The sequence below is a fragment of the Trachurus trachurus genome, assembly GCF_905171665.1.
Source record: "Trachurus trachurus genome assembly, chromosome: 11".
NCBI lineage: Eukaryota > Metazoa > Chordata > Actinopteri > Carangiformes > Carangidae > Trachurus > Trachurus trachurus.
The window spans coordinates 29,925,986-29,939,301 of NC_139904.1; the positions used below are offsets into that span (position 1 = coordinate 29,925,986).

Here is a 13,316-nt window from a genome sequence, read left to right on the forward strand (position 1 = left end):
TTTCTGGGACAATTTTGCATTTCGGGGCTTCAATACAAGACAGACATTACATACGAGCATGCATGCAGTGCTATGCTGAGACCCCCTGTAACTCAGAGAAGCCACGGAGGACTCTGAAACTTCTCCCAGCCCTTAGTCGACATGAGGGTGAGTAGATAATGAGTGAAATTTTAATTTTGGGTGAACTATCCCTTTAAATGGCCAATGGGAGTGTGTATTCCTCCAACTCCTAACCACTTACGACACCTCTTGAGGTCTTGTGGTATACACTACAGTCTCTTCAAGAGGAACTATGCAATTCCAGTCACTTTTCCTCTGTTTTGCTAACCCTCCTCTCGGCCATGTGCATTCATTTGTTTACAACGAAGCCAGCGGGAAATCAATCAGTAGAGCGATGGAAAACGTTATATATCATATACGATGTTACGGCATGTATATTTGCATAGTCTTATCTGTCATGAACAAGTGATTACAGGTTATGGGGCGCGTTTGTGTCGTGGTGTTGCAGAGACGAGAGCTGGGAAACCGAGTCAGGCTCTGATCTTGAAGAGACGCAATAAGTGACACGCAAGTTGAAGGTAGAGAGCCTCCATTCTCCCTGTAACAAGTTAAGCCATTTATTAAACTATCACAATTACTCCAAAGCTGTTTAATTAACCCTTTGATGCACAACATGGGTCTAAATAGACCCGAGTGAGTTTTTTTGTGCTATATCTTTGCGAAAAATTTATTTCATCATATAGAATTCCAGGTATTCTGCAATTAACTTGTTTTTGATCATAATACATCCTTATTTTATTTTTTACTTTTTCACTTTTTTAATAAAAACACATTTTGTATCACTACCCCTCTAATGCGCAACATGGGTCTAAAATGACCCACATTCATTTCCAATGTGATTTCATGCTGAGTGATAGTTTCTTTGCTGTAACTTTTGAAATCTATCTATTTTATGATTGAATGTTCCAAGTATTATTTAATATCTTGTTTTTTTATTAGTGGGGTCATTATTTCCATTTTTCATTTCTTACGTGTGAACAAAAATGAACAAAAATGTCTCAGTGAGTGGACCAGTTGAAAAAACAAGTATAGCAAGAAAACTTTAATTTCAGCATTCCCTCACTATCTATACCAACAACAGACCATTGTTTCCTTGATTACAATAATGACTAGTCATTACTTGTCCTTTTTCCCCATTAATAGCTCTGTTGACATATTCTACTGTGGTCAACAGCTAGCCATAGTTTATTCTATCTGAGTAGGCTATTTCAGTGTTATATCTTTGAAATCACTGCACAGTATTTATCATTTTCTTCAGTAGGTCTAAATATTATTTTTTAAGCACATATAATCATATTTACTTGTTTTACAATTATTCCAATTTACCTAAAGAAACATTTGATGAATCATTAAAGATAACTGTGCATAATTGATAAGGTTTTAGTTACCTTGAATAAGTAGCTACATTACTTGTCATAAAGGGAAATACCTTAATATTAGCAAGTTAGCTAACTGTTAACATGATGACATGTTCTAGCTGGTGACAACAATAGAATAATATTCTATTGTAGACACCAGCTAGAACATGTCAACAGTTACCTAGCTAGCTAGCTGGTGACATGTTCTACTGTAGTTAACTAATACAGTAGAATGTAGAAATGTCAACTGCTAGCTAGCTAACTGGTCCACTCTCTGAGACTTTTTGTCTGTTTGTTCATAAAATAAGAAAGTAAAAATGGAAATAACACCCTGTACTAATTGAAAACAAGATATTCAAATGATACTTGGAAGATTCAATCATAAAATATATTGATTTTAAAAGATACCACAAAGAAACACTCACCCAGCATGAATTCACATGGAAAATGAATGCGGGTCATTTTAGACCCATGTTGCGCATTAGAGGGGGTGTGCATATGTTGTGCATCAAAGGTTAAGGTAAAAATGTAGCATAGTTAAGCTACAAATCCTGCAAGTTCCTCAAAGTGGACACAATATATTACTTTTTGAAGGCTCTTTAACATATATCTGGGTGTTTGTCTTGCCTTCTGGCCCCCAAAATGTGATAATTGACAAAAGAAAATGTAATTTTCAGGCTCCCTATAGGTTGAAATCCACATGGTTTTACGAGCTGTTCCCTCAGTTGTCTTCCAGTGATGTAACAAGGATTCAAATTTGCATAACCCCACCCCTACCTGGTACCAGTAGAAGGGGCGGGGCTAGTAGTGGTTCATTTGCATTTAAAGGGACAGACACTGAAAGCAGCCGTTCTGAACAGGGCTGTTTAGAGAGGATGAAAAGAGCTGTGATGTTTGATCCTTGGGGGATTTAGACCAAAGCATGTCACAGACATGTCTTTAAGACACCTGGAAACTATTTTAATTTGTGGAAAGGGGGAATAATATGTCACCTTTAAACATCTGGGGGAGTAGGGGTGTGTTAGACCTTAGACTTGAGGAAGTTAATAAATAGCTTTAATTCTTGAGGTTGAGGCTAAATTCCACAAATTCTCAGCTCATACGGCCCCTGTACACAGGACAGCTTGGATGGTGAGTAGGGAGTTGTGAATAAGTGATAGATTTCAGGCTCAACCAACAACAATTAGATGGATTGAGCTTTAAATCCTATTGAAGCATTTGCTCATTAATAATCCTCATGATCTTTTACCTCCCGTGGCTTTGAAACAAATGACTCAACAATTGTTGGATGGGTTTCACAGAAGGCACGTGTTTCTAACTGAGGGGTCTCGTCACCCCTGGAGCTCCCACTATTGACTGCCCACCCAGACAAACCAACAATACATGTGTTGGTCATGCTCATGAGTTATTCAACAAAAAGCACGGGAGACATTGTTGAGCAGACTGTACAAAAAGAGATCAGAGACCACAGCCCTCTGTGTACAGAGCTGGTTAGACTGAAGGATCGACTTCAGAGAGGGAATTACTCAGCGTTTCCCGTTAAGACGAGCAGAGCAGCAAGTAAAACAAAGTCTGATTGCAGTAAATGCATATGATTAGTGCTCTGCAGACTGTGCATGAGTAAACAGTGAGCCGTAATGAGCGCTGAGTCTATACTGTCAACACTGAGGGAAAATCATAAAGTGAAGCAGCCGAGTGTTGTGCCAATTAAAGCGAGTTTTACATCAAAGTTTGCAGAGCTAATGTGTGTGTTAAACATTAAGGATGGTCCTTTTTTTCGTGCTGTGGTGTATCTGTAATTACGGGAGATGCACACACACACACACACAGGCCATCATGGAGCTGTCGTGTGGCAGGTTGTCTCGGGTCATTTGCGCGGCGGCGACGAAGCTCTATCACTGAGGGTTATTACAGGTCATTTGTCTTAAGGGCGTAGTACTCCACTTCTCGTCGCGTTAAAACTCTAGGGTTGGAGATGTTAACAGTGCGTTTCACATTTTAACCCACACACTCTTCTGTTCTACCGCAGTGTCAAGTCGCAATAGATTTTGCTTAATTACCCTCTTCTGTGTGAGAACAGCAGAGCAAATCAGGCATGGTGAATGAGTTCTCCAACAAGGACTTTGACAGCTGTGATATTTCTTTTCTCACAGATTTTTTTTTTCTTTTGGTCTCAGCACACTCATAAATTGCAGACAACTGCCAGGCTTCGCGGTGACACCCTGATCGTCGCCGTCATCACTACACACATACAGCCAGAGTGTGTGTTCAGGCAGGTAACTTTCTATGAGGAGCCGAGAGCCAGGTTCTTCTACAGGCTTATATGGTTTGACAGAAATTCTACAGGATTTAAATGGTATTACAGTTGATATGTAAGCTGAGACAGCAGCTCCCAAACTGGGACTCCCAGGGGTTCTTGATGATGTTGTAGGAGTTTATCGACCAAAGTGAGAAACAGTTCATTTCTACTTTCCACCCCTGTGACTTTATCTCTGAACACACTGGTAGAAACTAATTTGGTCAAGAACTTAAATACAGTTTGAAATAAGTGTAGTGTATCCATTTCAACTGTATCCTTTTACATCGTGATAGTATTTACTCTAACTTTCCATAACAGTACTTTTTCCACAACATCCATAGCAGCAATTACAAATTTGCTAAATTTCAAATTGTTTTTTTATGTTACAAGGCTATTGGGACAGGATGAATGTTGGTCCAGGCTGAATTGTTTCCACAGCAACTTGACTGATTGATATCAATGTGGTGTGATGTTCAGCAGGAAGGATCTGGGCTCAGCCTGGGGCAGTTTGCGTGTTGTCCATGTGCTTGCATGGGTTTCTCTGGGTCCTCCAGCTTCCTCCCACAGTCCAGAGACATGCAGACATGGGTGCAGATCCTGGGGGGAATTTCTGAAAAACATGAATTCCCCCCCCCCCCCCAATAAAAATACCCTTAATTATTCAAAATTGAACAAATGTATTTTCAGACTTCACATTCTTCACATTTTAGATTCACATCTAAAAAGAAATGATTGAAATTGTGGAACAAATGATGTTGACAAATATATTTCTGACTCCCTATCCCATCTCTGGTCTCCTCCACTACACTACCACTAGTTTCCTACACAGACGCTGATGACATCAGCAGGCGTTATAAGAACAACCCCCTCAAACTTAGGGCTTCATATGTTGATATTCATCCACATCAATTAATCATGCATTAAGTAGTCCCGTACACTGGGAGAAAAGGAAGATGGTGAGAAGAATTGGGGATCTGAGAGGGTCGGAGGGAGGCGAAAGATAAGAATGTGATATTACATACCCAAGGCCCTTAAAATTATGATTTTCTAATATAACAGTTCAGTAAACAGTGATCTGTGCTGTTGGCTGTTTGGGACAAATAACAAGAAAGTATGCACAATGATTCCCTGTGCAGTACCTTTTGAATGATATGGCGAGCCTCTATGAAGTTGTGATTTACAGTGGCATGGTAGGGAGCATGCCTATGTTCCCACAGCCCTATGTTCCCTCAGCCCTATGTTCCCTCTGGACTCTCTCTACCTATCTGGACTCTATCTATCTGGCCTGTCTAGCCTCTACCTGGTCTTTTTACTAAACTTAACCAACTCCTTTCTTCATTGCCTAAACCCAACCAATGGTGGGACCGAAAGGCTGAGGGAACATAGGGCCTAATTTTCAGTGACAACAAAAGTTAGAAATGAGGGAACATAGGGCTGTGGAAACATAGGAATGACCCAGCATGGTATGAGTTGCATACAGGCAAAAAAAAAATTTCACTTTTGTGTCCCCCCCAGCCCTGACATTGGATCTGCACCCCTGCATGCAGATTAAGTCAACTGGAGACTCCAAGGAACTGTACAAATCTGATCAGAATCTCATGTGGTTTTTTGGCTGTTCAGACTGTCAAAAAAATCAAACTAGATTCAATCTGGATATGCTAAAAATCCAATTTGGAGTGGCAGTGTGAACAAGGCCTAACCCACCTCCAGGTATGAATGATATTGTGCAGCGTATTATGGCTGTCAGGAGGTTGGTAGAAGGACCCAAAATGCAGACTAGTTACAGGAGGATTTATTGAAGATGAAACACACAAACTCACTGGTGAATATAGAACATGAAAACACATGCAGAGCACAAGCTCAGGGAACAAACACAGAGGATCCAACAAGGGACAATGGGAAAACACTGAGGGGGATTACACAAGGGAGAAACGAGACCCAGGTGGTGCAGTCAGACAGAGGTGAGACACATGAGGTAATCACAGGAAGACAAGGCAGGAACTTCAAAATAAAACAGGAATTTGTGTCATGACAATGCCCTCCCCATACAAAGTCAGAAGGAATTTGATACAGTCTCTCTGTGACATGCAAAGTGATGATCAATGATAGAAGGATGTCAAACAATCTGTCAACTTCTATTTTTCATTATGAAATAATACAAACTTGATCACAAAAAACTTCTATTTTTCATTCATTCATGGTCAGTGGAGGATGAACCATAATGATATTAGTGATCCACTTATTCCATGAAATAGCAATTACAAGATAGTTGGGCACAAATGTTCATGGTCCCCTGAGGATGACTAATAATGACTTTGATGGGCTTTCATGAGGTTCGACCTGAAAAAGCAAATAGGAAAGTGGATTATTTGTGTTGTTGTCAAAACAAACCAACTACAACTTGTTTTTGAGCAACAGTAAATATTTCAGTGCCGTCTGCAGAATGACTAATTGAAGTCTAACATTACACAATTTGCTGATAAGACTTGTTTCTCCATTGAACTGAGAACATGGAATTTTATGAAGCACTTTAACATTGCAGTATATGTCTACATTTACATAAGTAAAGGATTTGAATACCACATTCAGTATATTATATAGTCATAAAATCAGGATTTCGTGTGAATGAGATTATGTGACCCTCATGTTTGAGAAACCCATAGTCAATTATTCATATAAACAGTATGTGATGCAACTAAACAGGCATGATTACAGTTTAGTGGGGAGTTTGGAGAATTTCCTGCTGCGATCTGCACAAGTAGGTTTTTGGTGAACAAAACAAAGAGATGGATTTAGCTCAAGATTTTTAAAAAATATATAGTGTTTTTAACTGATATCATGGATAATTGGAGGAAGGCAGAGAGAGAGAGAGAGAGAGAGAGTTAGAACAACATTGCCCTCTAGTGGTCCATAAAAATAAAACAACACCAAGTTCCACTTCCCACAATGTTAAAGGAGGACTTCGAAGTATGACATAATAAGACTGATAAGTAATCTCTGCAGAGAGTAGATGAACAAATGAGGACAGAATATGAATAAAAACAACACATGATTTCATATTGTGTGAGTAAGTAGATGAGCCTGGTTGACAACAATGCACTAATGCAAAACAATGACATGACAATGACAAAAATGCTCCTTATTAACTCAATATTACACTGCTATTTAATGTGTGCTTTTTTAAAATAGTTTTTACGTACAAAAAATGTGATCACTTCATAATGATCCATCAATGTATGCAGGCCTATATAGAATTAAGTCCACTTATATCAACTATACTTTGAACACAGTGTATATTATGCTTCATAAGCACTTTTCACACTTTGAGTAGATTATGTTGTGAATATTTTGGTAGTTTTAGATCTTAAAATCTGGACTTGGCAGAGACTGGTCTGCTTCATTCATACACCACTGTGGAAACACACTCTCCCTCAGTATGGCTGTCGATCAGAGCAGCTGCTCACATTAGTAATTGTGTATTCATCCAAACCAAGGCTTGAAGGACAGATGATGCTGTGTGATGTATGGATTGTAAAGCACACATTTTTACTTGGGCCACATGAAATTGACTTGGTATGATATTGTGAAAGCCTTTAGGAATGACTAACTGTAATGTTCTTTTCTTTTCTTTTTTTTTGTATATTTAGATTTATCAGAGTCAAAGGAAAGATGATGACCCTGCAGGAGAGTGTAAAAGTTCAGATGAGGAGGAGCTGTTGAGGGAGATTAAGACACAGAGCTGGATGAGGTTCACCGTCGGCCTCTATGGGTCGAAACCAAAATGTAGAGGTTGGAGGTTTTTAATCGGTGCAAAATGATTGCCTACAGAATTATGTTTCAGAAAATATGATTTTATTCTTGACCCTTAATAATGATTAATCAATGAAAAATGTTCATGGAAGGACAACAAAGCCTTTTGTTATGGTATCGAGGATAGGAGCATAAGATGCAGCCTGTTTCTCTGTGTCTCTAAAACCTCTGGGGATATAAAATATAAAAACTGTCATATTATTGTAATGGGTTTTGCTTCAGTTATTTATTTATATACATTTATATTATATTATATTATATTCAACAACATGTGTATAATTCCTAACTGTACCTTCACATTAACTTCAGCTATTTGGAAAGTCTATTTATACCAAACCACCACCAGAGGGAGACAAAGACCGTGTCATTTTTGAAGGTGGCTCGTCATTTTTTGGGTTAAGTAGATATAAGAAACTAACATTACTGCCATTATCTCCAGCAGTTAAGTGTTTGCCTTCAAAATGCTGGACTTTAACAATTTCTCAGAACACTATCAGATATTTCATACCATTCACAACAATGATTGGTAACGCACTATTTAAAATACCTGGAGCATGTAGTAAATACCAAGCAACAGTTTTAGCCTCACACCACCAGCAGGGGGCAGCCTTACTAGACAGAGCAATGATACCCACGTGTTCAGCCATCAGTGGGCGTGGTAGTTTAGCTCACAGGGAGCTGATCAATATCACAAAGTATGTTTTTCAGGCTCAGTATGTCATGTTACTGCCACCCATTTAACATAGGCCACACATTAACAGTGCAGTCCTAAGTCATGTCTGAAACTGCTCAAAAGCCATGAGGATACTGATACCTTGTGCTTGTGCTGGATTCACTCAGTGAGATGAGTCCTCTACAGTAGGCCCGCCCATGTAGTGTCACACAACAATTGAGTGTTTACATTTTTTTATTTGTTTTAGTACAACAGTTCAAGTCAACTAGCCACTGTATCTATTGAGATGCCAACGTGTATTGCTCATTTGCATTCCATGTGTAGACCCCTGTTCAGTGATTTTCCAGGTGGCACCCATTCTCGTGTCTGGCATGTTAATTCACAGCTATACAGCAAGGTATCATGTGCTTTAAGGGACAACCCCAGTATTTTTACAAAAGCAACTCAGCAGTGGCACATAACATGACCTGCAGGAGCAAACTAGTAGAATCTCAGTAGCAAAGCTGCGCTAAACACCTGCGTGTAACAGCCAACGCCTGGATGATGTGCTACTTCTTTATTCCTTTTTTTTTTCCAATACAGTTAAGTGCTGAAAACAGGTGCAGTTCACAGAGACATTTTCAAAATGCACTATGAAATAGGCAGGGACAAAAGACCTATGCATAGAAACATGCGTCCTCAAAAAGGATAAAGTACACACTGCTAATTTCCAAAAAGGGCTGAAGCTGCACTGACAAGCTACATATTAAATGGATTAGACTGAAAAGGGAGGAAAATGATACACATGTAAAACCAGCGCAAGTACACTTATAGCAGGAGAGAATTGAAAAAATTCACAAAGTGGAACTTGTATTTCTTATTTCAAAAAAGGTGGGTAGTGAACAACAAAAATACTGGCCGAACAAAAAATAAATCAATCTTTGGATACGTAAAAAACCCTATACAATCCCCCCTTTGTGACTTTCAGTCTTCCGAGGTGCCTTCTTCTCCCTCTTTGGTCTCTTTGTTCTTCCGCACCTCCTCCAACTTCTTGTCCTGTTGGATAGAGCAAAAAAAAAGAAAGAAATGTTACAATTGTTCCCGCCATTCTGGTGGAAAAATTTGTGTGCATCCATGTATCATCAAGTAAAGACACTGACCTTCTCCTTGAATTTCTCATTCATCGCTGCCATAATTGCTGTGCGGTTCTCTTTGTTGGCCTCCATCTTCTGATTGAGCTTCTCCTCTGCCATCTTGCTGAAGTTGTTGTTCTCCTCCATAGCTTTCTGAAGCACCTCCTTTTCATGCTCACGCTTCTCAGCTAAGTGCTTCAGAACCTCGGCTTCGTGGTTCTGAAAGGAGGATGGTTAAAATTAAAAAAATATATAAAACTGTTCATGGTTTAAAGAAGTGTTTCAGTTTCTAGGACAGAATGAGTCAAAGATTTGTTCCACAGGGTGACCTTTACCTTGCGTCTCTCCTCTGCTGCGTCCAGCTTCCTCTGGATCTCCTCCAGTGAGACATCCTTCTTCTTGGGGGGAGACAGGTGGAACTCAGCCTTGTCTGGGGCAGGAGCAGCCAGGATGACCTCAAAGGCCTGGCCAGAAGCCCGCTTGTCAAGCTCCTTGACCTGAATATCTGAACACGATAAAAAAGAAAAAAAAAAGTGTAAAACAAGTTTTAGGCATACAAAACATTATTCAACTATGAGTTGCATTCAGTTTATATCTTGAGATAAAAGTCACCTCCTGCTTTTTCTGCCATCTTAAGAGTGTGCTGCAGGTCAATTTACCTGAGGGGAAAAAATATAAGAAAAGGTCAGATTGTTGTCTCTTCAATGACTCTTAATTAGTGACCTCTAGCGGATCTTTTACACCATTTACAAATCCACCAACCTCCATCAAAACAAGTAGAGCTAAAAAACGAACAGCCCCTGGTGGCCACTTTGAGCACTGCAACCAACCACCGCCCATCCATCCACACACACAAAAAAGACACTGGCATTCAATGTCTGCATGCCCCCCCCAAACACACACACATCATTGTTTATTTTCGAACTTGTGGTCTCATTGAGATTCAGATCGATAAGCATTGCTGTAACACCACGAGGGCAAGGGGGGAGGAGGAGGGGGGGCTGCTTTTCAAAAGCCTACCTACCGCCGCGTTAACCGTTAATGAACGACACTTCTGTTGAGACAAAAGACCGTGACCAGGGTGGGTGGGTACAGCAGGCAGTGCCAGGTGCAGACAGGCCTGGACTCGGCCCCTCTATTTAGAAAAAAAAAAAAAAAAAAAGCCAATAATGCTCCGTCTGAAATGAGATTAGTGAGCAATGAGCTTGTCCGGGGGAAACTGATCATCAGGGGAGCACCTGTTCCTTGTAACGTGTTTGAGCTGCAGTAGGGGGAAGGAGGGAGGGGTGAATAAGTCTGGAACAATGCAAGCTTCAATAAATGAACCCTGCAGCTCAGGTCAGTAAAATAAAATAAAAATAAAAAACTTAATTATGACTTCTATGCGAGGATGTGGGAGCAGCTGTCACGTCGTTTAGTGGTTTATTCAAATCAAACGATCACCAAAAATCAGCTGGGCTTAATGAGTGAAAGACCCCTCCCCTGTTATTTCAAAGAGACTGCTTCCAGACGAATAGGCGGCATTTCTATAAAGTTTTTTTTCCCCCAATATATCGCCATGAATGGTTAAAGATGGATTAGAGCCAATTAGAACAAGGTTTGTTGAATGCCCACACCTTGCCATACCGAAACGACACCCACGGTTGGCATTTTAGTGAACTGCTGACCGACTCCGTCTTAACAATGTCCTCACTGACACCAACAATATATGTCCTTCATTTAGATTCAGTTTTTCAGTGAGCTCGTCGGTGCCATTAGCTCAGGCATAACAAACAGCATCAAACAAAGGCGCTTTTGACAGCAACGTGATGAGCAGCTGCGAACAAAGACGAGGCAGAAAACAGGTTATTTCCACACACACAAAAAAGCCAATAATGAAGCTTTTCACATCCCGCCGTCGCCGGGGAGTGAGTAACATTCATGATATGTCTCCTTGCTGCCCCCCAAAAATGATGAAAAGAAGTCCTCCCAAGTCTGTCCTCTCTGTTCGTCTGTCTCAGTGTGTGTCTGTCTGTCTGTCGGTGCCAACTGTGCCAGTGTCTCCCACCATACAATAGGCTAACTGCCCGCCAAGCAGACGCCATGAGGAGCCGCGAGACCCGTCGCTCTGTCTTATTTTTTCCGATGAAATGACTCGAAATTTAAAAAAAAAAACTAACAAAAAAAAGTACATGTGGTCGAATATTTCAACCGACAACTTGTTGGTCACAAGAGAAATTAGCTCAAGTGCTAAGCTAACGAGACACACACACCGTTAACAACACACACACAAAAAAAACGGTTGAAGAAAAATCGAATAACGTTAGTTCAGAAAATACCTTTTTTTTACAAACATGTCTGCCTCCTTTCTCTCTTTTTCTCTCTCTTTACAAAATGATTCACTCGGCAACGTTTGTACTTACGGACGAGGAGAGAAATAATTCCTGTGGAGTTTTTTTCTGTTGAAAAGATGCTGCCTGTCACACCCACCTTCACCGAGCTGTGTGGATGCTGAGCCGAGCTGTGCTCCTCTCTCACACTGTCTACCGCGAGCCCTGTGCTCGAGCGCACCGAGGCAGCACATAAATGGTCCAAGGCGCGTGCCGTCACCACGCTCCCCGCCAATCAGGTCCCGGCTCGTGCTTCTGGGAAATGTAGTTCAGAGCGACTTGCGGTCCAGACAATGAGCTCCATTTATCTGAAATGTGGCCGTTAGCGCTTATTTTTGGCATTAGATCGTGCATTTAGTGGAGCAGCAGTTTATAGTAGCCTACCCTAATCTAATGCAGATCGTTTATAAGAGAAAAAAACGGGGGGTTCCTTCATAAACAAACAACTAGGCTATCTGTTTCATTGCTCCACCCAGTCCCTGCTTTTGGAAGTTTGACTGTCACAGATGATTTTATTGTGGCACAGCATTTCGTTTTCAGTGAACCTTCTTTTTTTTTTCTTTTTTTTTATCAAAAGTGTGCTTTTTGTTTTGTTACACTGAAGTGTTTGAACATCACTGATGTGCAGTCCAGTCAGATAGCCTTTTGCAATAAACTGTCTCCACATTCATCTAGGCCTACTGAAAATGGCAAGTTTGTTTCTATTTTCTTTGAATCTCAGTTTCACTTGTCTACAATGAGAATAAAATCTCATGCAGAAACCTGTTATTTTCCATTATAGACCTAGGCTATATCATAAAATATGACATATTGAGAGTGCAACTTTAGGGCGACAGGACTAAGCAGACATAACTAAGGAACACGCGTGTCACAGTAAAATAAAAGTAAAATAACTTTATTAATAACCATAAACCAAATAAAACCTATAGATATTTTTTTGGATCCTGGTCGGTTGGTTTTAGGGGCTATATTGAAGCAGCCAGTGGAACGAGACAGTGAGCAGACTCAAGACTGGAGGACCCCCCTCTAGAGACAGAATATGCAGTTATATCAGCAATCTTCCTTGTCCTTCATCCTCCCCAGCTCAGACTGTGACCGTGTCCTCTGGCTTGCAGGGAGAATAAAGCGGATGGGCTATCAATAAGGAGAATATAAGAGGATAAATGTCATCTCCCAATCAAATGCAAACAAATCCTGAAGGTAAACTGTGGCATAAATGTAGGTGATAAAGGTTCGGCACAGGAACATAAAACATACTGGTGTGTGTTTGCTGTTTGAGCTTCAACACAGTGTTTGACTGAGAAATGCAGAAAGCAAAGTGTCGTATTGGAATCCGTTGTAGCAGTCAGCTTCAACCCACTGATCCTACAGGATTCTGCTGATACATGCCACCAGCAGCAGCACACACAGCCTTTACTGTGTCAGTTAACAAAGCTGAATTAGCGATAACAACTGGTGCATGATATAAGGGCAGAACCGCTACATTTGGAGAGAAAACACCCTCAACCGAATCGTTGGGGTGTGATATAAACCTAGAAAGGAGAATAATATTAAAGGTGCAATGTCAGGGCTTTAGCTACATGTCACAAAGTTACAGGTCTATAATGTAATTTTCAAGCATGCTGACTGACAGGA

The 13,316-nt window shown here is 40.5% G+C and overlaps 1 protein-coding gene across 2 annotated transcripts; it reads right to left on the reverse strand.

The window, feature by feature from the left end:
* Nucleotides 1-8,738: 8,738 nt before the first annotated feature.
* On the reverse strand, nucleotides 8,739-11,829 carry LOC310993379 (stathmin-like). Of its 2 annotated transcripts, none has more exons than XM_083981714.1 (5): nucleotides 11,782-11,829; nucleotides 9,925-9,971; nucleotides 9,648-9,817; nucleotides 9,340-9,531; nucleotides 8,739-9,235 (listed from the first exon to the last, which is right to left on the reverse strand). In XM_083981714.1, the coding sequence occupies exons 2-5, from the start codon at nucleotides 9,941-9,943 to the stop codon at nucleotides 9,164-9,166; spliced, it is 453 nt and encodes a 150-aa protein (XP_083837840.1). In that variant the 5' UTR covers nucleotides 9,944-9,971; nucleotides 11,782-11,829; the 3' UTR covers nucleotides 8,739-9,163. The 2 variants fall into 2 exon arrangements, with proteins under 2 accessions (XP_083837840.1, XP_083837839.1); XM_083981713.1 differs by having other exon boundaries at nucleotides 11,715-11,829.
* Between the last annotated feature and the right edge of the window lie 1,487 nt (nucleotides 11,830-13,316).